Genomic DNA, 25903 nt, shown 5'->3' with positions numbered 1-25903 from the left:
GCGGTGACCAGGCTGCCCTCTAACAGGTAGAAGCTGCCCAGATTCATGTCTGCCTCCCGACGCTGGAGCAACACGATTGGGCAGCCGGGGGCTCCCGAGACCAGGCTAGCTCCCTAGAGTGACAGCTGTTACCGCTGGAGGTTGTCGCTGACCAAACACCGCCCCCTGGGTCATTAACCTTTGCTCTCCTCTCCCCTGTCCTCCTCTCCCCTGTCCTCTCCTCTTTACTTCCCTCCGTCTCTCCTCTTTAATTTCCCCTTTTCTCTTCTCTTTTAATTTCCCCTTCTCTTTTTCCTTTTCTTTTTTATTCTTTCTCTTCCCCTCTTTTCTCTCCCTTTTCCCAAAACATCCCTCCCTATTTCCCTGCCCTCTCCTTGGCCACAGAATATTGCTTTTTGTTTCTTTTTTACCTTGAGTGAAAGGGAGTTTGACCTCCAAGGAGATCATGAGAGATAGAAAGTCTTGGTTCTTTACTGGAGGCCCAAGAAGTCTCTATGTTTGCCTACCAGAATTGTCTGATATGAAATGCTGCTCGGCAGGGGGCCTTATTTCTCCGGTCCGAATGGCATAGAGTTTGCAGGGGAAATGTATTGTGAGAAGCAGTTTATAAAAAAGGTCTAAATTGCTTTTAACACCCTTTCCCCCTTGGGTCTGCAGTGCTAGTCTCTGGAGAAAGGGGGTCTTTCTGTTCAGTTTTTTTCTGGGAAAAGCTGGACAGATAAGAAATCCGAGTGGCAAAAACCTAAAGGCGTTTATTTCATGGCTTTATTTAACACATAATAGGCAAAAGTTCCTGCTCAGGCCTTTCATAGCTCTAGGGAGCAAATAAACTGTGCAGTGATGAACCTGAGTCCTTTAACACACCGTCTAGCACATAGTAGGTACTTAATAAATGTTTATTGATTAATGGACTGATTCTTCAACTGAAAATGAGGGCACCTTGCCCCCATATGAGTTATGGAGCCCTAAGCAAACGTTCTGCTGTTTGTCAATATTTTGACACTTGAATGATTAGTTTTGAGAAAGAAAACCTAATTATAGGTTATGGGGAAGACTAGCTCTGCCGCTTCACTGGCCAATTTTGTGTGTCAGGTGTTGTTTAGATGAGTTTTATGTTCAGCCTTTGTGTGCATTTTTCTTTTTTTTTTGGGGGGGGGGGTTAGCATCTCCTGGTCTCATTTCTTTTTCTTTTCTACATTATGACTTCTCTGTTCTTTCTTTCCTTGTCCATTTCCCTACTCTTATTGTCTTCCCTTTAAATCAAAGTAGTCTCTACCTTATTATTCTCCTTGTTTGGGTTCCAATTTTTCTATTCTACTTTTGGGTTTTCCATTCTTTTATTTCTCTCATCTCAGTCTCAGCCTTCTCTCCCATAATTTTTTGTGTTTTTATTATATTCTTTTGTTTTTTTCTTTTTATATTTCCCTATTTCTTTTTATCTTTCTCAGTTTTAGAAAGGCCTTTTCTGTCTTATTTTCCCACTTTTTTACTGTTTGGTTTACTAGTATTCAATCTATTTTGATCCCTTCTCTTCAACTCTTGTTCTCTCTTTAAAAATCTGTTCTTTTCAGCCTTTGCTTTCAGTCTTTTAACTTCTCTTTGCAATCTTGCTAATTTCTTTCTTCCCTTTATTTTTTCCTTCTCCTTATTTTCATCAGATTTTTTAAATCTTTTTTCTTCTTTTGCTAATACCTTTTGTATTTCCTTGAGTTTTTTTTTGATGTGTTTTTTCCTTCTATTTCTCTCCAGAATTTTTCCTTTTCATCTTTTCTCTTTCTCCTACCCTAATAGTTTTTTTTTTTAATTTCTGCTCATTAGATTCTTTTCTCTTTTGTCTTGTCCTGTGTACCACTCTTTTTTTTCTTCTAATTTCCTCCATAGTTGAACTTATATTTCTATCATTTCTGATAGGGTCTTGAACTCCTAAATAACAATAAAGTTAGTATCACTAGACAGAGGCAGAAGCTGTCTCTCTTTTTCATCAGTGAAGGATGAACCACAGAGAATGCTAGCCTAATAATATCAAGGGCAGAAAATTAGATTTTTCCTTGGCAAGATGGGAACTCTTTTCCAACAGTGAGGAAAGCATGATCTGGTGGGACCCAAGTCAAAGTGCAGAACAAAGCCACAATCTAGTATGTACAAGTTATACCTTCAATAGTAATGCTATTGACTAACAGAGGCAACTTTCAACAGGGATGTGAGTATCCATCTGAGGGATAGTTATCTAAAGAACTGATTGGTTCCTTGAGAAACCAGTGCTTGTTATTTGAACCAATGAGCAGGTGTGCAGATGGACAGACATTTAAACACTTTGCCCTCCCCCCCCCAAAAAAAGTGTGTTTTCTTAAAAGACAGTCTACCTGATGCATTGAAATAGTTCAAAGAGTAAGTTAAAGAATGGAACCGACAGAAGTCAAAGTTTGAGAATAGAAAACATGATCCTATGACTAGAAAATTAATGAGTTAAGGCAACAAATTAAGCAAATGACTGGAGATTTCTCTAGTGCTCTATCAATAGGAATCATTATAAGGTTTTTTAAATGTGATATTATAAAAATAGATTTCCAAATTCTTTTCATTATTTTCACGTGATGATGATTCTAAACGGAATATCAAAATAATTATCTTTTAAACATGTACCATACCATGATTTCTAAAGCATATCTTTCCTCTATGGATGGCTTAGAGTTAAAAACCCACGTAGATCTTGATATGCAGCCTAAATTTGGCATCAGGAAATGGGAAATTGCATCTTTAAGCAGAGTACAATCAAAAATGAATTACAATAAATCCTATATAATTGCATAGGTCATTCTCTTTAATGAGATTTTATTAACCTGACTGTCAAGCTTTTGAGTCAGGCAGATATTTTATCTTCTTCAACTGATAAAAGTGTCAGCTATAAACCACCATATAAATATTCATAAATCTACACATCTGTGGCAGCCTATCAGCATCATTCTTTTGGACATTAAAAGCATTCTAATTACTTTCTGTCTAGCAGAGCTGAAATGCTGCCTGTTATAGTATGTGCTTGGCAGGCATGATTGCTTTTGTTTGCCATCACAAATAGCAGCATCCTATTTTATATACCGATGGTCCAGAAAATATTCAGGGTTTGACTGAGCAGGATGAATATTAGGAAGCACCATCTGGTTTTGATAGCACCAAGTATATTAACTCATCTGTTAATTTTTGACACATCATTGATTTATTTATTCAGAAAAATTGCATCCTGTTTTGCTGTATTGATGTTTGACATTATAAAAGAAATCGGATAGATTAAAAAAAGAACACAGTCCTTTGAAGTAAGGCCATAAGTGCTTTTAAAAAAAAATTGTTTTCCAACTTCCTAAATACACCACTACTTCATAAAGTCCTTTTTTGAACTAAAGTTACAGTAATTCTTTAAATGAGGGATTCTACATTTAACTAATTGTGAATTCATCTGATAAATGATGGTAGGTCGCTGCTTACATATATTTCTATAAATTATATATAAGTGCATATATATGTGAATATATATATGTAGTATGCTTCAGAGTTAACAGATTTCACTCTTTGATGGAACTGAACCAAAACACTGCCACTAATTATGACTCCAGTGATTTTCTTTATAGAAATAGAATACTCATGGGAAGATCTTGTGAGTGGTAAATATCTCAAGAACACTTACATAAAATAAGATTGATGGGTGGGTTTCTGCTACCTCACTAAGACACTTAAATGGATAAATTTAGAAGCAATAAAATATTATTTTTTTCTCATTAAAAAAAAATAATCAATTCAAATCCTGGAAACAGAGAAGACTTGACTTAGAACATAACATTGTCCATAAGTAGGGAGTACCACAAAACAAAATAAATTAGATAAAAGTAATCATTATAGAGTGACTTGTAATCATGATCTATTAGTATTTTCAGCCTTTGATGTTGGTGAGTGGTATAACAAAGATGAAATTGCCTTAGAACACCTTTGTAAACTGTTGAATTGATGCTTCTGTAACCTCACTTCATTAGTGTCCTCAATAATTTAAAAATTTGTTTAAAAAATATAATAAATTTTTACACTTTTATCAATTAAGAATCATGGAAGACTGACCATTTAATTGTATTTAAATGGAATCTGAACTTTCCTCTCATTTCTTAGCAATCACTGGCAGAGCACAATTTTTACATTTCTAATTGGGTAATGTCTGGAAAGCTAAAATGCTTATGACTGAAATATATGTTAAGTGGAAAGATTTGATTGTGTTTTACATCAAATATAATAGTAATATTTTTCATCCTAATGTTTGTAGTTCCTAAATGTGAAAATATTCAAATACTTAACTACTAAAAGTATAAAGGTTCAACTTTTGAGTATTTGTTGCTGTTTTGTCATCAATTCTGAGACAAAAAATTTTTTCAAAAAAAATTACATAATCCCATGGTGTTAATAAATTGCCTTTGGTATTTTTTATCAATTTCTGATATTCTATGTATTTCTATTACATAATCATTCTTTCCCAGTACCCTATGAGATTATCTTTCAAAAAAAAGTTCTTAACTTAGTCAGACTTTCTTCCTCCAAAACATGTAGTGATTTATTGAGGTAATCAAAATACTGAATGTTCTATAGGACATAGAACGAATGTATTTGAGTAGCTGTCTCATGTAATTTAATTTTAACTTTAACTTTCATATCTTTTCCCCTTTTATCAAGCATAAATGAAAGTAGTATAGCCCTTTTACCAGTTGGATCTATCATGATTAAAATGCATACAACAAAAATAACTTCTGGTCCAGAATAGGATTATTGTCCTATTCTTTCCGAATGGGAAAAATGCTATGTTCTAAAATTATAAAATCCCAATTTGTATTTTCCTGTGATATTTCAAATAAAAGAAACTTCTTCCAGCTTTTTATATGACCATGAACAAGTCTTTTCGCCTATTTGAACCCACTTCCTGATTTACAAAATAGGCAAACTGAATTTCATTAACTTCTAAAGTCCCTGGCAGTTCTAAGATTCCAAAGAAATTTTTTTTTTGAAATTTCCCATTCATGTATATAGACTTGTGATTTTAAGAGTGTGGGGAGCTTCCAGTTCAAAAATTTTCTAGCATATACATATATACACATATATATGTATGTATACATATATATACACACATGTATATGTATGTATGTATACGTGTGTGTGTGTGTGTGTGTGTGACTAGTCTAAACTTATTGCAGCTAGGTGACAAAGGGTTTAAAAGTGCACTGGAGTCAATATGATCTCAGACACTTACCAGTAGTAAGATGCTAGATAAATCATTTCACCCATTGTGTGCCTTGGTTTCCTTATCTATAAAATTAGGATACTAATAGCACCTACATCCCAGGCATGATGAAGGATAAAAGAAATAATCCTTACAATGCACTCTGCAAACCTTAAGGTGCCATATGAATTTTGAGTTATAATTATTATTGTTTTGGTCTTAGAGAGTTACTCAGGGGCACCAAGAGGTTAAGTGACATGGGTACCTCACTAGTATATGTCATGGCCAGGACATGGAGCTAGATCTTCCTAAATCCACTAGACCACACTGCCTTTCTTTTTGAAATTTCTTACCACTTTAATTTCTATGTCTCTGTGAACAAATGTTACCCACATGTCTATGGTGTTTTCCTACAATGTCTATAATTAAACTCTAGGCCCATTTCTTCCCTTCCAGATTGGATGAATACAATAAATGATTTTTCATCAGAGGAAGGGAAAAGAAGATACTTCTTTCTATCTTCCATATTCTCCAGGATAGTGGATTACCTCCAGTGTTCCTAGAGAATCCCTTGGCCATTGTTAATGCTTTACGCCCAAATGTGTGATAGTCTAAAAAGTTTTTTCCATCCCCTGGAAATCGTTACATAGGAATCTTAGCTCTAGGGTACCCTATGGGAATGTAAAAGGACTCTCAGATTAAGCAATGTATTCCTCCCTCCTCAGACATATACCCCCAAACTGGATTCTGTAGTCCCGGAATCAAAAAGTAGCATAGCTTCTGTGCACTTTGAGGAAGGCAAATAGGGAAGAGTAGAGAAGAAACTTCAATGAGACATTGTCCCTCCGAGGTGTAAACCTAAAAAAAAACCATGACTATTGGTTTACATTTGCCTATGGTCCCCACAAAAAGAAGAGAATTAATTGTGTTATGTTTAAGGGAAGTAAATAATCGAAATATTTGGTAGATTCTGCTAATAATCCCATAATGCCTTACTTAGATTGTAAAAGAAACACAACTCATAATTGGTACAGGCCTGGAAGTGACTATTCTCTTAGAGTCACATTTCTTGAACTACTACATAGTTAATTTAATGTAATACATTTCATCTTACACTTATTTGTGAATAAGGAATGAATTTTGGGAATGGAGGGATAGGGAAGAAATTTCCAGATTTCTTCCTGAATAACTCTTCATTGGCAGTCAAAATGGCAACAGATACAACATTCTTTAAAGAGAAATAATAACCGATAAAATGCAGGTCAGTTAACTTCTATTAGCATCATACACTTGTTGGTTCTTGTCCTTTTTTCAAAACTTGAGGGCATTCCAAGAATAGAAGTCATGATCATTGAAACTATTAATATAATTGTAGAATCTTGTCTCTATTGGTTAATTTAATTCATTAGAATATGATTTAGTAAAGTCAAGTAAGTATATGAAATCAGATGTATATGGATCACACATGCAATCAATCAACAAGCATTGATTAGGCACTTCTGGCCAATGTTGCCACAATGGGTAGAGGATAAGATTTGGAATCAGGAAGCCCTGTGTTCTAATCTGACTTCAAACACCCACTAAATGTGCCATTGTGGGCAAGGCAATTAATCTCTGTCTGCCTGTTTCCTTATCTGTCCATAAAGCTAATAATAGCACCTGCTTCCAGGGTTATTGTAAATATAAAATGAGATCACATTTGTGAATTTTAAAATGTGATAGAAATATTTCCTAGCTAGATTCAAGATGCCGTGCTAAGTGCTAGAGCTACAAAGAAAAGCCAAAAGATGGTGTATGTCCTCAAAGACTTTATATGCTAATTGGAGGAATAAGATTTACATAAATCAGTACATATAAGATAAATATAAGATAAGATAGCATTAGAGGGAAAAGCTTAGGAGAGGAGCTGAATTGGTGTGTGTGGGGGGGGAAGTACTCCCCAGGAAAAGCCTTCTGAAGGAGCCAGTGCTTGAGCTAAGTTTTAAATGCTGCCATTGTAAAACCTAGAAACAGGAAATGGACTAATAAGTAGATTCCTATACAACTATATCCCCATTAGTGCAAATAATAAATCCCCCAAAGTCGATGGAAGTCTTCAAATTCACACTATTCAAAGTTATATAAAAGAAGGTGGTTGGTTACAGTCACAAAAATATACTAATTCGAATAATTAACCAATTCAGGGGAATCCATTATTTACCCTAATTGTGACTTTCCTTAAACTAAGAGAAACTGGGCTCCATACCAATGATATGTGCCCCCAAACACAGCCAGACGTTTTTGTGAATGCTTGTCTGTAGTCATGAGGGATATGGGTGAGAAAGCAGCAATCACACATCAAACTTCCAAATCCAGTGCTCTTTTTTTCAGTTCTCAGTCTTCATGAGGCTCTTGGTTACATTTTATACTTCTGACCACATCATCATTTGGAGTCTCCATCACATTTTGCCATTTTAAGTACATCTTTTCTATCTTGTTTTCTAGCTCTTTAATGTGAATGGTGTCTCCAAAGATTGTATTCTTGATCCTTATCTCTCTCTCTTTGCTTCTCTGTTTCTCCACTTCTCTCTCTCTCTCTCTCTCTCTCTCTCTCTCTCTCTCTCTCTCTCTCTCTCTCTCTCTTTCTTTCTCCCTCCCTCCCTCTCTCTCTCTCTCTTTCTGCCTCCCTCCCTCTCTCTTTTTCTCTTCTCTCTCTCACTCACTTTTGCTCTTGCTCTTGCTCTCTCACTCTTCCTCTTTCTCTTTCTCCTTTCTTCCCTCTCCCTCCATAACTATTTCTACTCTACCACCTTGCTCAAGGCTTAATGACAACTTCTTGGAAGAGTATTCCCAAATCTGGATATTTACCTCTGACCTCTCTCCTAAACACCAAACCCATATATCCAGTTGTGTAGTGAGCAGATATTTACCTACATAGTGTCCTAAACATAATTTTTCTAAAGAGCTTATACCACTTCCTCTTATTACTTTCCCCTCTTCCTGATATTACTGATTTTCTTAGTACCACCACAATTTACTGAATTTTCCATGCTAGAAACCTCAGGGTTATCTTTGATACTTCCTTCTCTCCCACCTCTCACATCCAATCAATTTTCATGACCGGTTGACTCAACCATAAAATCTCTTGTATCTGTCTCCATTGCTATTTCTCCTGTCATCATCCTAGTATTAATCTTCATTATCACTACCACCATCACCACCAGCCCCAACTTATTGCAATAACCTCCCAATAGCTTTCTTCCGCCATTCTCTCCCAACTGTAAGACATCCTTCATATTTCTCCCAGCCTAAACTATCTCTGTGGGTCTCTGTCTCTGTTTCTGCCTCTCTCTCTCTGCCTCTGTTTCTGTGTGTGTGTGTCTTTTTACCTCTGTCTCTGTCTCTGCCCTTTCTCTCTCTCTTTCTCTTTCTCTCTCTCTCTCTCTCTTTCTCTTTCTCTCTCTCTCTCTCTCTTTCTCTTTCTCTCTCTCTCTTTCTCTTTCTCCTTTCTTCCCTCTCCCTCCATAACTATTTCTACTCTACCACCTTGCTCAAGGCTTAATGACAACTTCTTGGAAGAGTATTCCCAAATCTGGATATTTACCTCTGACCTCTCTCCTAAACACCAAACCCATATATCCAGTTGTGTAGTGAGCAGATATTTACCTACATAGTGTCCTAAACATAATTTTTCTAAAGAGCTTATACCACTTCCTCTTATTACTTTCCCCTCTTCCTGATATTACTGATTTTCTTAGTACCACCACAATTTACTGAATTTTCCATGCTAGAAACCTCAGGGTTATCTTTGATACTTCCTTCTCTCCCACCTCTCACATCCAATCAATTTTCATGACCGGTTGACTCAACCATAAAATCTCTTGTATCTGTCTCCATTGCTATTTCTCCTGTCATCATCCTAGTATTAATCTTCATTATCACTACCACCATCACCACCAGCCCCAACTTATTGCAATAACCTCCCAATAGCTTTCTTCCGCCATTCTCTCCCAACTGTAAGACATCCTTCATATTTCTCCCAGCCTAAACTATCTCTGTGGGTCTCTGTCTCTGTTTCTGCCTCTCTCTCTCTGCCTCTGTTTCTGTGTGTGTGTGTCTTTTTACCTCTGTCTCTGTCTCTGCCCTTTCTCTCTCTCTTTCTCTTTCTCTCTCTCTTTCTCTCTCTCTCTCTCTCTCTCTCTCTCTCTCTCTCTCTCGCTCTCTCTCTCACACACACACACACATACACACACACACACACACACATATACACACACACGCATGCACACACACACCCTGGTCATGTCACTATACCACTCAAAAATATTTAATGTTTTCCTAGTATTTCCTAGTATATAGGCAAACTTCAGACTCCTTTGCCTATAAGCAGAGTCTAGACAACCTTCTCTCTTCCTCTATTGAATGCTTATCAGTCATTTAAAGTTCTCTTCCTCCTTCTCTCTTCTCTCCAGTCACGAATGTCCTTTCTTCCTCACAAACTTCACAGTCCATTGTTTGGTCTCTCTAGGAAGCTTTTGGAAACAGCTTTAGATTGAGAGTCAGAAGAAATTGGAGTCTTTGTTTAAATCTTTCTCTTTTTTTTGCATTTTTAAAAATTTTTATTTCAAAAGTATTTCTACTATAGCAAATTGCCTCACAAATGAAGTTCACCAAATTCTGTCCATTAAATCACACTAATAATGAGAAGTCCTAATGTAGGGGAGCTGATCTTTGACCAGTAGTCCCAGTCCAGAAAGCCAGAGAAGGTAATTTGAACTGTGTTCCCAAGGTGTTAAACTATCCTAAAGATGCTTTCTATATGTGATTTTTTTGTGATGGAATTACAGGAAACAACTGGAGGAACATTTTCAAGGCTTTAAATGGTAACCCACAGGAACAGTAGGTCATGTGGAGAGAGGGCTGCAGATTCCAAAGAGCTTTGTGGAACTCAGTTTTCTTATCTATAAAATGAGATAGTTGGATTAAATAACTTCTAGGTTCTCAAATTCTAGAATGTAATCTCCTTGAGAGTAGAGTTTGTTTCATTTTTCAATTTTGTATCCCCAACACCTAACAATGTCCCTAGTACATGTTAGGCACTTAATACATTTGTGCTGATTAATCGATTCTTTCTAATATACTGAAAAGTATATGATTTTGTATTACAATTGTGTGTGCTCTCTTTATTTGGGAAGAAATTTTATCTTATATAAAGTATTTATCTGTCCCAGTGCCTTGTATACTGTTCTTTACTCAGTGGGTGAAAAACACTGTTGAACTCATTCAAATGGGATAGCTCCATGTAAGCCATGATGACCGATAAGTTAAAAGCCGATAGCATATTCCCCTGCAAGGGTGGCTATCTCATATTCTCTAGATACATAAAAGAGACCCTAATGAATATTGTTGTTGATGTTAAGCTTTAAAGGGCTATGGGCCTGCTTCTGTCTCCCTACTGACTTTTTGCTGTGAATCTCATGATATATCTTTTTATTTATTTCAGAGAGTCGCATGATCCTGGATGCCTTTGCCCAGCAGTGCAGTCGGGTTCTTAGCCTTTTAAACTGTGGCGGAAAACTCCTGGACTCCAACCATTCTCAATCCATGATTTCTTGTGTGAAGCAGGAAGGCTCGAGTTATAGCGAAAGACAAGAACAGTGTCAGATCGGAAAAATTGTCCACAGTCAGACATCAGACAACTTAGACATTGAGATGCAATATATGCAAAAGAAACAGCAAACTTCTGCCTTCTTGAGGGTTTTCACCGATTCCCTACAAAATTATCTGCTTTCTGGGAGCTTTCCATCTCAGAATTCCTCATCTGTAAATGATTATAGCCACCTGGCAGATGTGGACCCTCTCTCAACCTCCCCAGTCCATACTTTAGGTGGATGGACCTCTCCGGCCACTTCGGAATCGCACGGTCACCCGTCATCTTCGACCCTCCCGGAAGAGGAAGAAGAGGAAGAAGGGTATTGCCCTCGTTGCCAAGAGCTAGAACAGGAAGTCATTTCCCTACAACAAGAAAATGAAGAGCTCAGAAGAAAACTGGAGAGCATCCCAGGTATTCTTGCTGAGTAATTCGGCAAGCATTCTGTCTTTTGTCTTTATTTCTGTCCTTTCTCTTGCCCTGATTTTACCAAGGTCGTGAAAATGGGTATGTTGGAAGTCATGAACAGGGTGGTTACAAAGCAGGCCAGTCTGGAGCATTGTGTTGCAACATATTAGGGATAGGGCTGAATACCAGGCCCCTGGGACGATGTCTGTATCAATAGAAAAACCAGTTCCTAAGAAGATGCAAAGGTTGAGTTATAACCTTCATTTCCTTTACAGAGTGATATTACTTTTAATTTTCATATTTCAGTGATTTTAATTTATATGTTTTTAGCCAGTGATAGAAATTAAAATAATGCTAATAATAATAATAATAATAATAATAATAATAATAATAATAATAATGCCAAACAAATGACCTCTTCTTTTCTGCTGATTTCTCTTAAGTTACAAAATGTGTGGTTGTTTTTTAGTAAGCAAATTCTTATTTAAAGTTGGTAAGAAACTGAACACTTAACCTCATAGGTCAAAAACACCAATAATTCAAGCAAGATCAATGATACTAAAATGGCTAAATATAAAATATTTTCTATTTCCCATACATGCTGTACTTGCAAAATAGCAAAGTGATGTTTAGGGGATGATTTTTACGAAATCACAATTTGCTTTCATTTTGTTAGGAAAACCTATTTGATGGGTTTGATTTCTGTTTCATCTCACTACATTTCCAGCCTATGGTTAATGGGAAAAGGTATTTACTGCCATCTTGGCAAAGAAAAGTACACTGTAAGATAGCTCACAACTTGACTAGAGAAAATGTAGGGAAGGAAAGAATTTAAAGAGCTGCTGGAGCACGAGCCAGAAATTCAGTATTTTAAAAGCATTTCCCCAAATAAGGCCTAATATAGATTTCATAAATGAAAAATTATGATGTCTGTATATTTGTTAGAGTAGTTCTACACTTATTTCTACCCAGACATAATACATAATAATTACCAGCCCATCCTCTTTGTCAAACATAGTTCGTCAAACATGTCAAACTCTTAGACTGAATCACGTTGTTCTTGTGTTGTCAATAATTCTTTGCTTAACACTATTGTCTCCCTAGCCTACGAAAAAAATTCCAGTGAATTCTTCTGTCCTCTCTAAAAATATCAACTGAAATGGAGAAACTGAGGCCATTATCTAATCAATTTAGGTCTCAGATATTCTCTTTGTGAAAATGGCTGAATTCAGGCCTGAATTATCCAGATTAGCTGACTACATTTATGAAAGTAGCCAAATGATTAATCAACTCTATATTTCACTGTGCCATTATAAATGAAAATTTTGTCTCCTCATTCTTGAAATGTTTCATTCATATCCCCCTCTCACTGCACTGACCATTTCTTTCCTTGTCATACATAACTCTAGACATCTTTTTTTTTCTAATAATTCAGGTGCTTTCTAAATTCCTTCCACTCCTTAAGTAGTCCTCTAGGTCTTTTGATTTAAAAATTCTAAAAAGCCATGTTGTTTTTCAAACAACTATTTATTATATTAAATATTAGAACTGTATACAATAAGAATGTGAATAGAAAGGTAGCTTTAATTTATGTTACATGGAGATAAGCCCCATTTTTAGAAAGAACTCTCATTTGTCTCTTCAGATATATTATTCAACACATTTTTGTATTATACTGAGCCAAGTGTCTGTCCAGATGAGAAGAGACAGGGGACTGAAGTTAATACACATTGGCTTCAGCCCTGGAAGATGATGCACTCACTCTCGCTGCTCTAGACAGAATTGCTCATTGACAATCACAGAGGAAGACTTCTTTCTGTTCTCTTGGTTTCCACGGGATTTTACCCAAGTCTAGCCCCATCATATCTTAGCATTTGACACCTTTCGTTGTTCCTATCCATAAAGCAACCATATACTATGTTGTGAGTAGAAACACTGAATGTTTTTCCCTGTTTCTCTTCCAGGAACCTTTTTAGTGCAGAGAAGGAAAGATTATCTAAATATTTATTGATGATATTGTCACTGGACAAATGAACAGCACTGGGATATATGTATATATATATATAGAGAGAGAGAGAGAGAAATTATTACTATGTGTGCATATATATGTATAGAATTCATATTCACTCTTCAAAATTATAATGCAGACTACTCAGATATTAACTTGAGATGAAGTCTTAAGATACAAATTTTGATTGCTTCAGGTTCCTAAGACAGTTAACAACAATCCTCTTTATCTTTGACAGATTAGTAGTCACAAATATTCAGCAAGCTGCTAGACTTGATATTCATATCACTTAACAAACCCGTGGATCAATTCACCTCCCATGACCTGCATCAGTGTCCTTCAAGTCTTTAGCATCTCAACAGTGTTCTAGCAATAATGACACAGTTAATACAGTTTTTAATTTGTTGTTTTATTTCTCAATTATCTTACCTTCTTCTGTGCATCCATCCAATAGAAAGGAAGGAAGGAAGGAAGGAAGGAAGGAAGCAAGGAAGGAAGGAAGGAAGGAAGGAAAGAAGGAAGGAAGGAAAGAAGGAAGGAAGGAAGGAAAGAAGGAAAGGAGAGAGGGAGAGGGGAGGGGAAGAGAAGGAGGGGAGGGGGAGAGAGGAAAGGAAGGAAGGAGGGAGGAAAGGAAGGAGGAAGGGAAATGGAAAAGGAAGGAGGGAAGTGGAAAAGGAAGGAGGGAAGTGGAAAAGGAAGGAGGGAAGGGGGAAAGGAGGGAGGGAGGAAAGAGGGAAAGGAAGGAGGGAAGGAAGGAAAGAAGGAGGCCAGGAAGGAAGGAGGGAAAGAAGGAGGGAAGGAAGGAAGGAAGGGGGGGAGATAGTATCACTTAAACACAGTCCAGTTAAACAAACATATTCCCATATTAAACATGACCAAATAATCATTTCTTATTCTGCATATTAATTCATCTTCTCTCTGTCATGAAATGAGAGGCCTTGTTCTTTATCAGTCTTATGGAATCATAACTAACCATTCAGTTGATCAGAGTTTTCAAGTTTTTCAGAATTGTCCATCTTCATAATTTTGATGTTATTTTACAAATTGTTCTTCTGGTTCTGCAAAAGCAGAGATATTGTATTGTATATCTTTAATTATTAATGATTTTGAGCATTTTGCATATGACTCTAGATAGCCAGGATTTCCTCGAGAACAACCTATTCCTATTCTTTAAAAAAAAATTTTCAACTGAAGAAGAGCTCTTATTTTTATAAATATAAATCAGTTCCTTGTATATCTTAGGATTCTTGGGAATATATCAAAAAATCTTCCAGGAAAGGGTTTTCCCCAGTGAATTGTTTTTCTTTTAATCTTAGCTATACTAGATTTGTTTGTGGTAGTGGGGAGAAACCTTTTTGATTTTGTCATCAAAAATCATCCATTTTGTCTTCTATGATTCCTGTATTTAGTCATTTTCTTTCCATCTACATAAATCTGAGAGACAATTTCTTCTTTGTTTCTCTAATTTATTTATAATGTGACCTTTTACATCTACTTCACATATCTATTTGGACCATATCTTATAATGATGTATATTGCTTTAAATCTAAATTTTTCTGCATTGCTATCCAATTTCCTCAGAAGTTTTCATTAATTAGCGAGTCCTTTATCCCTAAAGCTGTGGCCCTTATGTTTATTGAACACTAGGTTGTTAGTGTTCATTTGTTTCTGGATGTTGTATACCTTAATTGTTGCATTGATTGATATATTTTTCACCAGCACTACATCCTTTTGAGAGAAATGGCTTTGTAGTAAAATTCTAAAACCAGTATTGTTAGGCCCCCTTCAGTCATTCTCACTTTTTTCCCACTATTTCCCTTGAGGTTTTGGAACTTTTTTGACTCTATGTGAATTTTGTTATTATTTTTTGTACTTCTATAAAATAATCCTTTGAAAGTTTGATTGGCATGGCATTAAATGAGTAAATTAACCTACGTAGCATTCCTTCTCTAAAAGTATTGGCTCAGTCTACCCCTGAATAATTAACTACTTCTCCAATTATCTAGGTCTTTATTTCTTTGAACATTTTCATTAATGGAAAAAGAAAAAGAGGAGATAAATGAACATGGTAGTATAACTAAAAAACTAGAAAACCAACTAACCTTTGTTGTTAATTCAGTCATGTATGACTCTTTATAACTAATTATAAAATCTCAATTAAATGACAAAATAGAAATCATAAAAAATCACAGAAGAAATTTAGCAAAATTACAGGGGAAAATTAATTAATAAATAAAAGTAGGAGCTTTTAGAAATAAAATAAACCATAAACTAATTTGATTAAAAAGAAGCAACGAATTTAACTGTACCAAATGTGAAAAATAAAAATTCAAAACAAATAAATAATAAATGAGATTATGAGAGGACCAACTATATTCCAACAAAGTCAACAACCTAAATAAAATAAATGAAGATTTATAAAAAGTAAGATATTCAGATCAACAGAACAAAAAATAGAGAATTTAAACAAATTAATGTCATAGGCTGAAACTTAATAAATCATAAATGAATTCACAAAGAAAAAAACCTCCAAGACCAGATGGGTTCACAAGTTGTATCAAGCATTCAAAAAATTAATTCTAATATTACATACATTTTCTGCAAAAATAGCAAAAGTAGAAATCCTAGCGTATTCCTTCTAATGACACAAATATCATCTTGATACATAAACTTGGAAGAATCAAAACAGAAAAAAAGAACTTCAGGTCAATAGCCCTAATAAACATTGATATAAATATTTTAAATAAAATACTTCACAAAGTAGATTACAATATATATCATAAAGATTATACAGGATTGTTCCAGGTCGAATTTATACCAGGAATGTAGGGTTAGTTTAATATTGTAAACAGGCTATATTAATAATAAGAATCACAAAATAATGATACCAATAGATGCAAGAGAAACATTTGACAAAATAAAACAATCATTACCATCAAAAACATGAAAAAATATAGGAAAAATTGGATCTTTCCTTAACATGATAAATAGCCTATTTCTAAAAATCAAGAGCCACCATTTTATGTACTGGTGATAAACTAGAATCTTTCTCAATACAGTCACTTTAATTACCAACAGAACCCTGCAAGAAAGAACAAACTGAGGAACTCTATTTAAATTACTGCAAAAAAAAGTATAAAACATTTAGGATTATACTTAAATATAGATAGATACATACATACATGTATGTAAAAATTATAGAAATACAATTCTGTACCGTTGTATACAAAGCCACTTTTACAAAGATTGAGATCTGTTGGAATTTCTTGAACCCTTTTGTGATTCAGAAGAGAGACAACACTTTGCTTAAAATTAGATTAGTGGCAATTTTAAAAATTAATAATAATTTCCTCACCAACTTTAATAGCACCTATATTAAATCAACCGCTAGTTCATACTGAATTCCATCTAATTTGTGTCGATTTGGTTTTAAATAATTGACATTAGAAAGCAAAGAAAACAAAAAAGAAATGACTTGCCAATTATAAATAGAAGATAAATTAGGGGAGGGTTCAGGTTTAAAGTCAGCAGATTTGAGTTACCAACTATAAAGCATGTGTGAAGAAAAGCCTTAATATAGAATCTCATGAGAAAGATGTGCATGTTTGGTTGGAAAGGTGTTTCAGCATGAGAAAGTTTGACCCAAGTAGCGAAGGAATCCCAGAGTTACTTTGACAAGCAACAAGGTCAGCTGTAATTAAGTTATCAGACCCATTGCCTGGGCATTTCCCCAAAACTCTCATCTTTTTACATAGCCCTCCCACCTCAAAAGAATGTAATTCCTGTTTCTCTGAAGGTAAGTCATCACTGGCAAAAGCAGTTTTCTCTAGTCCATAACTGGCTTCCATAGCTTCAAACCTGCCTTCCTCTAAACAATTGTAATGCTACTTAATGGTCAAAAGTTGTCCGAAGCACTTAAGTGTCACTATCATTTTTAGCAGTTTGGAATCATTTACAGACCCTTTATCAAAATAATATTTTTAAATAATTGAAGGAAATGCTAAACTCCAGAGAAAAGTTAATGAAAATAAAGACCTGTTTTCTCATCTATGTTAACAGACACCCCGCCCCCAAAAAAAATCCAGGGACTCCTCCAAGGTCCATGTACCCTAGGTTAATAAGGGAAGCTTAATCATTTTATTAGAAGGACCAGGGACTTATTATTCCTTAAAGAAACCATTCAGATATACTTCCTGCTCTGGGAGAATATGTTCATTCATTATAGCCAATCAAGAACAGACAAGTTCAGAGAATAAGAAGGCCATCAGAGGGAAGGAAAGAGGCTAAGTTATTTGTGACATAGTATGATGCAGCAACTCCCAAACCTAAGAGATATAAAAAAATTAGAAGGTTATTTCATAGACAGAACTCTTTCACAGAGAAAGCTTATAAAAAAGGAATCGGGTATCTTAGTTTCCTTGAGAGAAGGGGTCAATTTGCTTTACTTGGATGCCAATGGTGTATTTTAATTTCATTCTCTTTAAATTAATCTATAACACCATATGCTAATTAACAAGTATTATTAAACATGTACTATGTGCTCTAGGCATAGAAAGGCAGTTCCTGCTCTGAAGGAGAGCAGTCTAATAATGGTAAAAGGACATATAAACTGCTTTGTATAACATTTAAAACTGACTTCAAATGTCCAAAAGCATTTCTTTTCTAATGAGACTACAGCAGTGAAAATTAGGTCTTGATGAAAGTTAGGGTGGGAGGAGGGAGAAAATCTATAGAAGAGAGAAAAGAAAAAGTAGAATCAACAAAGAAAGGAGAAAAGAAAATTCTATCAGTATTGAGAGTAGCTGATACAGGGGAAAAGCTGAGAAAAAGAGAATGAGACTAAAGGCTGCTATATGCAGAACATAATCCTTGAATAGGATACCTCATTTTACATTCACAACATATCTACAAGATATATAGGGCAGAGCAAATGTTACTTTTCTCCATTTTATAGGTGAAGAAACAGGTACAAACAGGTTCGGTGACCCCTCTTAGAGCACAGAACAAGTCAATTGGCAAAGTAAGGATTAGATTTCATATTTCTTACTTCTAAATCCAAATTTTTTTCTAGTAAAATTAAAGGAAGAACACACCACAGGACATTTCCTAAACTGTGCCACCTATGAACTGATGGAAATTTCCATTTGTTTTCAACATTCCTTGAATGTTTACATCTCAAATCCTGGTGTTTTTTTAATCTCTCCTTCAACATATTTATAGTTCTAGTCTGTGTCAGGAATATTGACTTGTTAAGAAAAGAAAAGAGAAAAAAACAGGAAATGATCATCTTTTTGGGATCCAATAATAATCATCTTTCCCAAACTTCCAACTTGAATGTCACATCAGAGCATAGGGGTGAGCTTGAAGAACTGAATACAAATCCATTCTCAAGACTACTACTAGCTGTGTGACCTGAGCAAGTCACTTAACCTCTCTTCTTTGGTTTTCTCAACTAGAAAATGGGGATAATAATAGCACCTACCTCCCAAGGTTATTGTGAGGATTAAATGAAATCATATCTGTGAAGCACTTAGCACAATGGCTAGCCCATAATAAATACTTATTTCTTCTTCTGACCTTGAAGATTATGCTAGGGGGGTGCAATCTCCAGAAAGGATGGATGGGAATGGCAAGAGTGTATGTCTGGGTCTGCCAACGGTTTACATACCTACTATTTAAAGATTAGTCTGGTTAAGCTATAATACCTTAGAGCGCTATTCCACTGTGTTGGAAGATATTCAAAATAAGTGTGCTTCTAGTTATTTGTATTCAGGATCTTCCAATTCAGTAAACCATTAAAAGGTCAAATAGTACAGTAAATAATTTCCATTTTCCTGTAAGTAACATGGGATTGGTATGTGACATATTTTGAGATGGATTTTTTCATGTTTGGAGTCTTGAAATGAAACAACTGCATAACAAGACAGATTAAATGATGAGAGAGGGATGAGAGAAGAGAAACTGTAATCAAAATTTTAATACAGCTATCTGCAATGAAAATTAGAAAATAGAGATCCGGTGGCCTTAATATGGGAGAGAGTAGTGTTGGAGCAATTTTCCTCGACTCTCTTATCTGACAGTCACTACACCAGTTGCTCAGTCATTAAAGAATACTAAAACCATGCAATCAACAGAACCATTTAAAATGGTGTCAGAAAAGCCATTCACTTGACAGCCTCGGAAAGAAACAAGAGTGATTTTGTTAAAGACATAGTACCCAAGGCTTTCTTTAGTAACAAGGATCTTTGGTCAGTAAATTAGCATGGACCAGAATCAACTGAGATTTCAAAGTTGCCCAAGCTATGAAACTGCCCAAACCACATATTGTTCCTATTAGAAAAACAAAACAGAGTGCATTTCCTAGAGAGGGTAGGTTAGGAATATCTTTGCATTTAACAGAATATGAACACTGGGACATATGTGATAATACAGCTATGATGCGTCGTTTTTCATATTGTTGTTAAAGTTTTACCTTTAAAAAAAATCTAATGTTTAGACTGCTTTCTTTAGCTTATTTTATTCCTTCCAGAATTATCTTATTTGTGGTTTTTTATTCAGTTATATAAAACAGCTATCTAACAGAGCACTCATTTCAAGAGCAGTATAAATGCTCCAGGTCAGTTTAAGGCACCTTTAACAGTTACTTCATTTATTCCATTCTAACCTCCATTGTTCTCCTCCATTCAGAGTTATTTCCTCTGATGTATACATGAAATTCATTTTGCCTTAGCCTTTTTTTGGCATTGGCAAAGTGAGGATGTGTGACTAGTCCAAAATAGTATCGTCTCTATTAATTATAATGTTTTTTTAAAACTCATTATTCAAAATAGGATCATAGGAGCATAGATATATCCAAGTGAAAGGGACCTTCAGAGCTATCTAATATAGCCCCTTATTTTTACAGATGAAAGAAATGAGACCTCTATCTTCCAAGGTTATTATGAGGAACAAATGAGATAATAATTGTAAAACATTTAGCACAATGTCTGGTACATAGTAAGCTCTATGCAGATGTTAGCAGTTATTCTTATTTTGTGTCCTGCCTAAGGTCACACAGATAGGTGATAAGTGCATTGACGTTTAGAGAGTAATATTTCTAGATCATGATTTTGTTACTCAGAAGGATCCTATTAATCCTTAATTTGCAAACTTTAAAGAATAAATAGCCCAGTAGAGATTAGAAACCAAAACAGTTGGGAACTGTTTGTACATCATTATACAGTATGATTACCAAAATATCATGACAGTCCAATTACCAAAATAACATGACATGTTAGGAAGAAAAAATTTAGGGGATTTTCAGGGTTTTACGGGTAAAATGACAATTCTCTCTTAAAAGGGCAGCATGATTTAGCTAAGTAAGCTGCTCGGTGAGCCAAGGAGAAAAAACAAAAACGTGATTCTCTTCCTACTTTGGCCCCTGATTTGGCAGGTCTATATTACTTAATATTTCCACACTTGGAGCAGAATAATATTTACCACTTATTTTGTGCATAGATGTTTGCTTGATTCAACTTAGCTCTCTGGCTGGTCCCCAGTCATTATGCTAGAGTTATAAAATCTTACACAAAGATCCCTATTTCCAGGAAAGGCTTTTAAGGTCCAGTATTCTCCCAGATCCCATCAGCCTTTTTGTTCACTAATTGGTCAATCCACCTGCAGTTCTGTTTTAAACTACATGATCCTAAAGAAAGAGCTAGAGCTGTGTGGTTTAAAATATAACTGACACCAATCCAAACCAAGACAGCAAGCACTGATGAAATACTTATGATGTACCTATGCTTAGGCCCTGGGGATTCGGAGAGAAAATGAAATACAGTTCTATCCTCAGGGACCTTACATTCCATCAATGCCCCGACACTTGTAGCAGGGTGAAGAGAGCAAAATGAAACTGCCATCACCATCCCTTCTCCTTATAAACTGGGATTAGTAATTTGTCCCACTTGTCCCTTGCAGGTTTATATCACTTTTATTGATGAGTGAATAATTGAAAAGGCATGCACATATTTGCATTGGTGAGCCATGGATTGGTAGTATTTTCTAACAGTTAAACAGCATTTTAAGATTTGCAAAATCTTGTGTGTGTGTGTGTGTGTGTGTGTGTGTGTGTGTATGATATATGATATATGATAGTCTAAAAAATCTTAGCTCATTTAAAAACTTTAATCGTTTAATTTTTAATTAGCTTCAATAAGTTAAACTAAGACTTTGAGAACATTATGTATGTATATATACATATATATTGCATATATTATGTTTACATAGATATACATATTATATCGATGTGTTTGTATCATTGAGTGTGTGTGAGGGTGTGTGTGTGTGTGTGTGTGTGTGTGTGTGTGTGTGTGTGTGTTGATTTGATTCCTACAACAACCCTAAAAGGTAGGGACTACAGGTATTATTATCCCCATTTGATAAATAGCAAATAAACAAAAAAATCCATTGTTTGGATAGAGAAAAATGGCATTTATCAGCAAAAATGCCTGGAGATGGGAGTATTCGCAGTTTAAAGTTCAAAATCTGCATTAAGCCAGCCATCTCCCTATCACGCCCAGGCTGGAAGTTCAGGAGTCAATCCCAGCTCTGGTCCTGGGTGCTGAGCAGGTATCTTGGAGTTTTGACCTGCTCTGGTCCCTTCCTGGCAGATTCACCTTTTTCTTAGGCAACCTGTACCACCACTCCTAGCAATAGTTCAAGTCCAAAAGAAATCAATCTACTGCCAAATAAATAATTTTATCAAAAACTCAAGAAAACACCGATAAAAATAGTAGTGCTATCTTGCCTGTTTAATTTTTCCAAAATACTTTTTACAATAGTTCACTTTGTATCAAGAAAGAGATACATAAGCTCACATTCATAAGACACTTACTAGTTATAATGTCTTGGCTGAAAAACAAAGGTTTTGTAGAGGACATAAGTCAGCCTCTGATATAGCTGCCCTCAATCTTTGGTTTTTTTCTGGCTTTGAAACATGATAGCATACCACAAACTGACCATGGGGGTCCCACTACCCTCCCTTGGGGTTTAATTCAATTATAATTAGTAGTAAACAAATTATTCCATTGCTCTTTCTACTAATCTAGGGTAGAAAAATCCCATGCAACTATTAATTATCCAATTAGAAGTAAGTCAGATAAGAATTCACACCAGGATTTATAATAGTTCTTTGATGTTGAAGTATTTACCAATCATTGTGTATGTTTCTGTAAAAAAGAAATTTTGGAAGAAGTGAGCAAGGCTGACTAGACTGTCTCATATCTGCTTTATCATTTTATCCTGGTCATGACTCTGAAAGTTTTGTAGAGGCAGGCATTATTATTATTAATATTCTTTCTATATTGATGAAGAAAATGAGGCACATTGAGAGTAAATGATTTCTCTAAGGCCACACAAGTAAAGGCAAAGACAGGACTAGAACCCTCAAATTTACCGACTCTTAGATTCTACCGCTTAGCCTCTTGTGCCTCACTACATTTTCCTAATTCTTCTATTTTCATGTAACCAATGATTATTGACATAAAATGTATTCTTAATCTGTCATTGTTAAACATGGGAAAATTGCTGAATATAACTTAAATCAGCAAGGGGAGAATTCTTTCTTTTTATGCTGGAAGATTTATCATTTCCTAGTGTGGGTAACCTTTTTACCAACAGAGACTGTGACCCCTAAATTTGGAGAAGCATCTAGATTTTTTGAACTTAATTTATTTAAAACAGATGTACTGCGCAATATCATAGCTTATTAAAAATGACTTGCATAATCATTTAGCAAATGTCACTGAAATTGAAGGATTAAATCAAACAACTGCTAAGGAGTTGCCTAAGAAACCTACATCTAAATATTGCTAATTACCTAACTATTTGAAAGTAAAAATTCTCCCAACTTGCCTTTTGACTTTCTCTTGTTCAAATTTCTCAGTAATTTATTAGTGAAATGTGAGAGAATTAATTGTGAGTACTAAAACTCCTCAAGACCCAAGAGTAGTAAGTATTGGGGGAAAAGGAAAAATTCTGTCTGTTTTCAATAAGAGAAAGACAAGCTGGAGAATGATTAGTGCTGACATTTTAAAATGAGGTCTCTAGTTAAAAATAATGTTTATTATTTTCTTAAATGTGATGTTCCCTATTCAGCACTATGGACAGCTACCAAAAGTGTTCTCTACAAATTAATCTTAGCAAAGTTCTGAAGACTTTTCTTTTTTTAAATTAGGTCATCCTAAAAGGGCTAATATTAAAAGGTTTTTTAAAACATAATTTTCCAACAATTTGCTTAATTTTTAAGTCAACAACTTCAGTCACAGTACAGAAGAACTATTTCCCCAAAATGTGCGTACTTAATTAAATATGTGGCAGCATTTGCTTGAGAAAGGCCTTTATCTGAACCAGAACTAGCTAACTAACCATCATCAGAGAAAGGACTGTGAAGTAAGACTGCATCTAAGTGAGTATATTTGTACATGTAGGGAAACTTCTGAATTGCATGCAATTTGTTCCCTGAAAAAATTAAGAAGTAAAAATTAATCACATAATATCTTGTTAACAATAAAAATTAGCTAACCAGACTACAACTTTTCAAGTGTCACTTGTGGTTGAATGTTAATTTTGGATAATGATTAAATTATATGAGAAATCTCTCTGTGGGTGTGGGTGTGTCCCTTTCTCATTCTCTCTCTTTCTTCCTCTCTTCTCTCTCTCTTCCTCTGTTTCTTTTTCTCTCTCTGTCTCTCTCTTTCTCTCTCTCTCTCTCTCTCTCTTCTCTCTCTCTCTCCTCTCTCTCTCTCTCTCTCTCTCTCTCTCTCTCTCTCTCTCCATCATTTAAATTGTGTTTATGAGGTAAAATTTTTATTATCATTATGTCGACCTGATTTAGCCTGTAATCTTCTTTAATCTGAAAACCCTTCAGAGTACACAGTGCTGAAGGTAGGAAAAACCTTTAAAGGTCTCTGAGGTTGCCGCACCTGCTCTGGATTTATTAAATTAAATGATTGCCCAAATCAAAAGAAGAGAAAGTGCATTTCTGCTGCAGTAAAGCTCATTGGAGAATTGATAATGTAAATCTTGGAGGACCATATTTAGTTAAAAGTTGCTGCTGCTGCTGTTTTTGTTGTTGTTGTTGTTACACTAAGAATATTCAGTAATTGCAATCTGTTTTCTACAGTGCCCTGCCAGACGGTCTTAGATTATTTGAAAACTGTCCTTCAGCACCATAACCAGCTTATGATACCACAGCCAGCAGATCAGCCCACAGAGGTAGTGTATGATATAAAGACAAAAAAAGCATATTTTATGTTACTAACTTCAATGAGATGAAATTTATAATCTAGCACTAAAGAACCAAAGAATTTATGGATGACAAGATGTATTTCTAAAAGTGAGGGACTGATCTGTGTGTATACCTTCTTGGGTTTACATGTGCCTTGATGTGTTAATGGTACAGTGGGCAAGAGTACTGGATTTGGGAATTAGGAAGACTTGAGTTCAAATCTCACCTCAGACACTTAGTAGCTATGGCTCTGAGCAACTGACTTGTGCTCTCCTAAACTTAGTTTCCTCATCTGTAAAATAAAAATAATAATAGCACCTGCCTTTCAGAGTTATTGTGAGGATCACATGAGGTAACATATGTATAGCACTTTTATAGTGCTATATGAATGCTCGCTATTATGATGGTGGAGAGTGAAATAATTTGATTACTGATTAAATTTAAAGTTTCTTTGCTAATCAAGAAAAAAACTATGTAGTCCATTCAAATGGTCACCATTTTTAGCAGGTCTTCACAATCCACTTATCACTTACCCCAATCTCCACCATGTTTCTCCTCATATTAGAGAAATACAAGTATAATATCTACTACCAATGAAATTCCTATCAACCAATCAATGAATGAACATTTATTAAGCACCCACCATATACCAGGCACTATCTTCACAACTGTGGGAGATATTTCCCAAAGAAATTAATTGGTACAGGTAGACATTTCACTGAAATCTTTGCTGTGAAATCTTCCTACTAGGAAGAGTTTTCATATAGAAAATTCTCCCAGTTTATTGTTGAACAATGGATGATCAAGTTTCTAACCTTGCCATATTTGCAGAGATAAACTATGTTGAGATGAAGAGTAAATAGGACAAAACAGTTTGGAGATTTTGCTTTATAGATAAAATCTTAAGTAAATGCCAGCACTTTAAAGTCTACCTAGTGTTTTGTAGACATTTCCCTAGTTGAGCTTCACCATAAATCTGTGTGGTAAGTAATAGGAGTATTCTTATTCTCATTTAACAATTGAACAAACATGCTGAGGTTATATTACTTGTCCAAGAAGCTAATAAGTGTTGAAACCAGAATTCAGAAGTGTTGAAACTAGAAAACAGGCCCAGGTCTTCTGACTTCAAGTCTAGTTTTTTTCCAACTACACCATACTGCCTTTCAATATTTATCAAGGAGGGAGGGAGGGAAGAAGGAAGGAAGGAAGGAAGGAAGGAAGGAAGAAAGGAAGAAAGGGAAAAAAGAACAGGAAAAAGGAGAGGGAAAAGGAAGGATTAAGTCAGGCACTGTGCTAAGAAATTTATAAATATTATCTCATTGGATCCTCACAACAATCTTGACA

The 25903-nt window shown here is 35.3% G+C and overlaps 1 protein-coding gene across 1 annotated transcript in view; it reads left to right on the top strand.

Moving 5' to 3' along the window:
- Nucleotides 1-25903, top strand: part of BEND4 (BEN domain containing 4) — a 45022-nt gene that overhangs the window by 935 nt on the left and 18184 nt on the right. Inside the window, exons 2-3 of the mRNA XM_051965070.1 lie at nt 10731-11291; nt 24455-24546. Coding sequence (XP_051821030.1) covers nt 10731-11291; nt 24455-24546 — 653 coding nt within the window. The remainder of the gene's footprint in view (nt 1-10730; nt 11292-24454; nt 24547-25903) is intronic.

The sequence above is a fragment of the Antechinus flavipes genome, chromosome 6 (assembly GCF_016432865.1).
Source record: "Antechinus flavipes isolate AdamAnt ecotype Samford, QLD, Australia chromosome 6, AdamAnt_v2, whole genome shotgun sequence".
Classification (NCBI taxonomy): Eukaryota; Metazoa; Chordata; class Mammalia; order Dasyuromorphia; family Dasyuridae; genus Antechinus; species Antechinus flavipes.
Note: the sequence above shows the minus strand (reverse complement) of the source record. Positions and strands in the feature narration are given on the sequence as shown.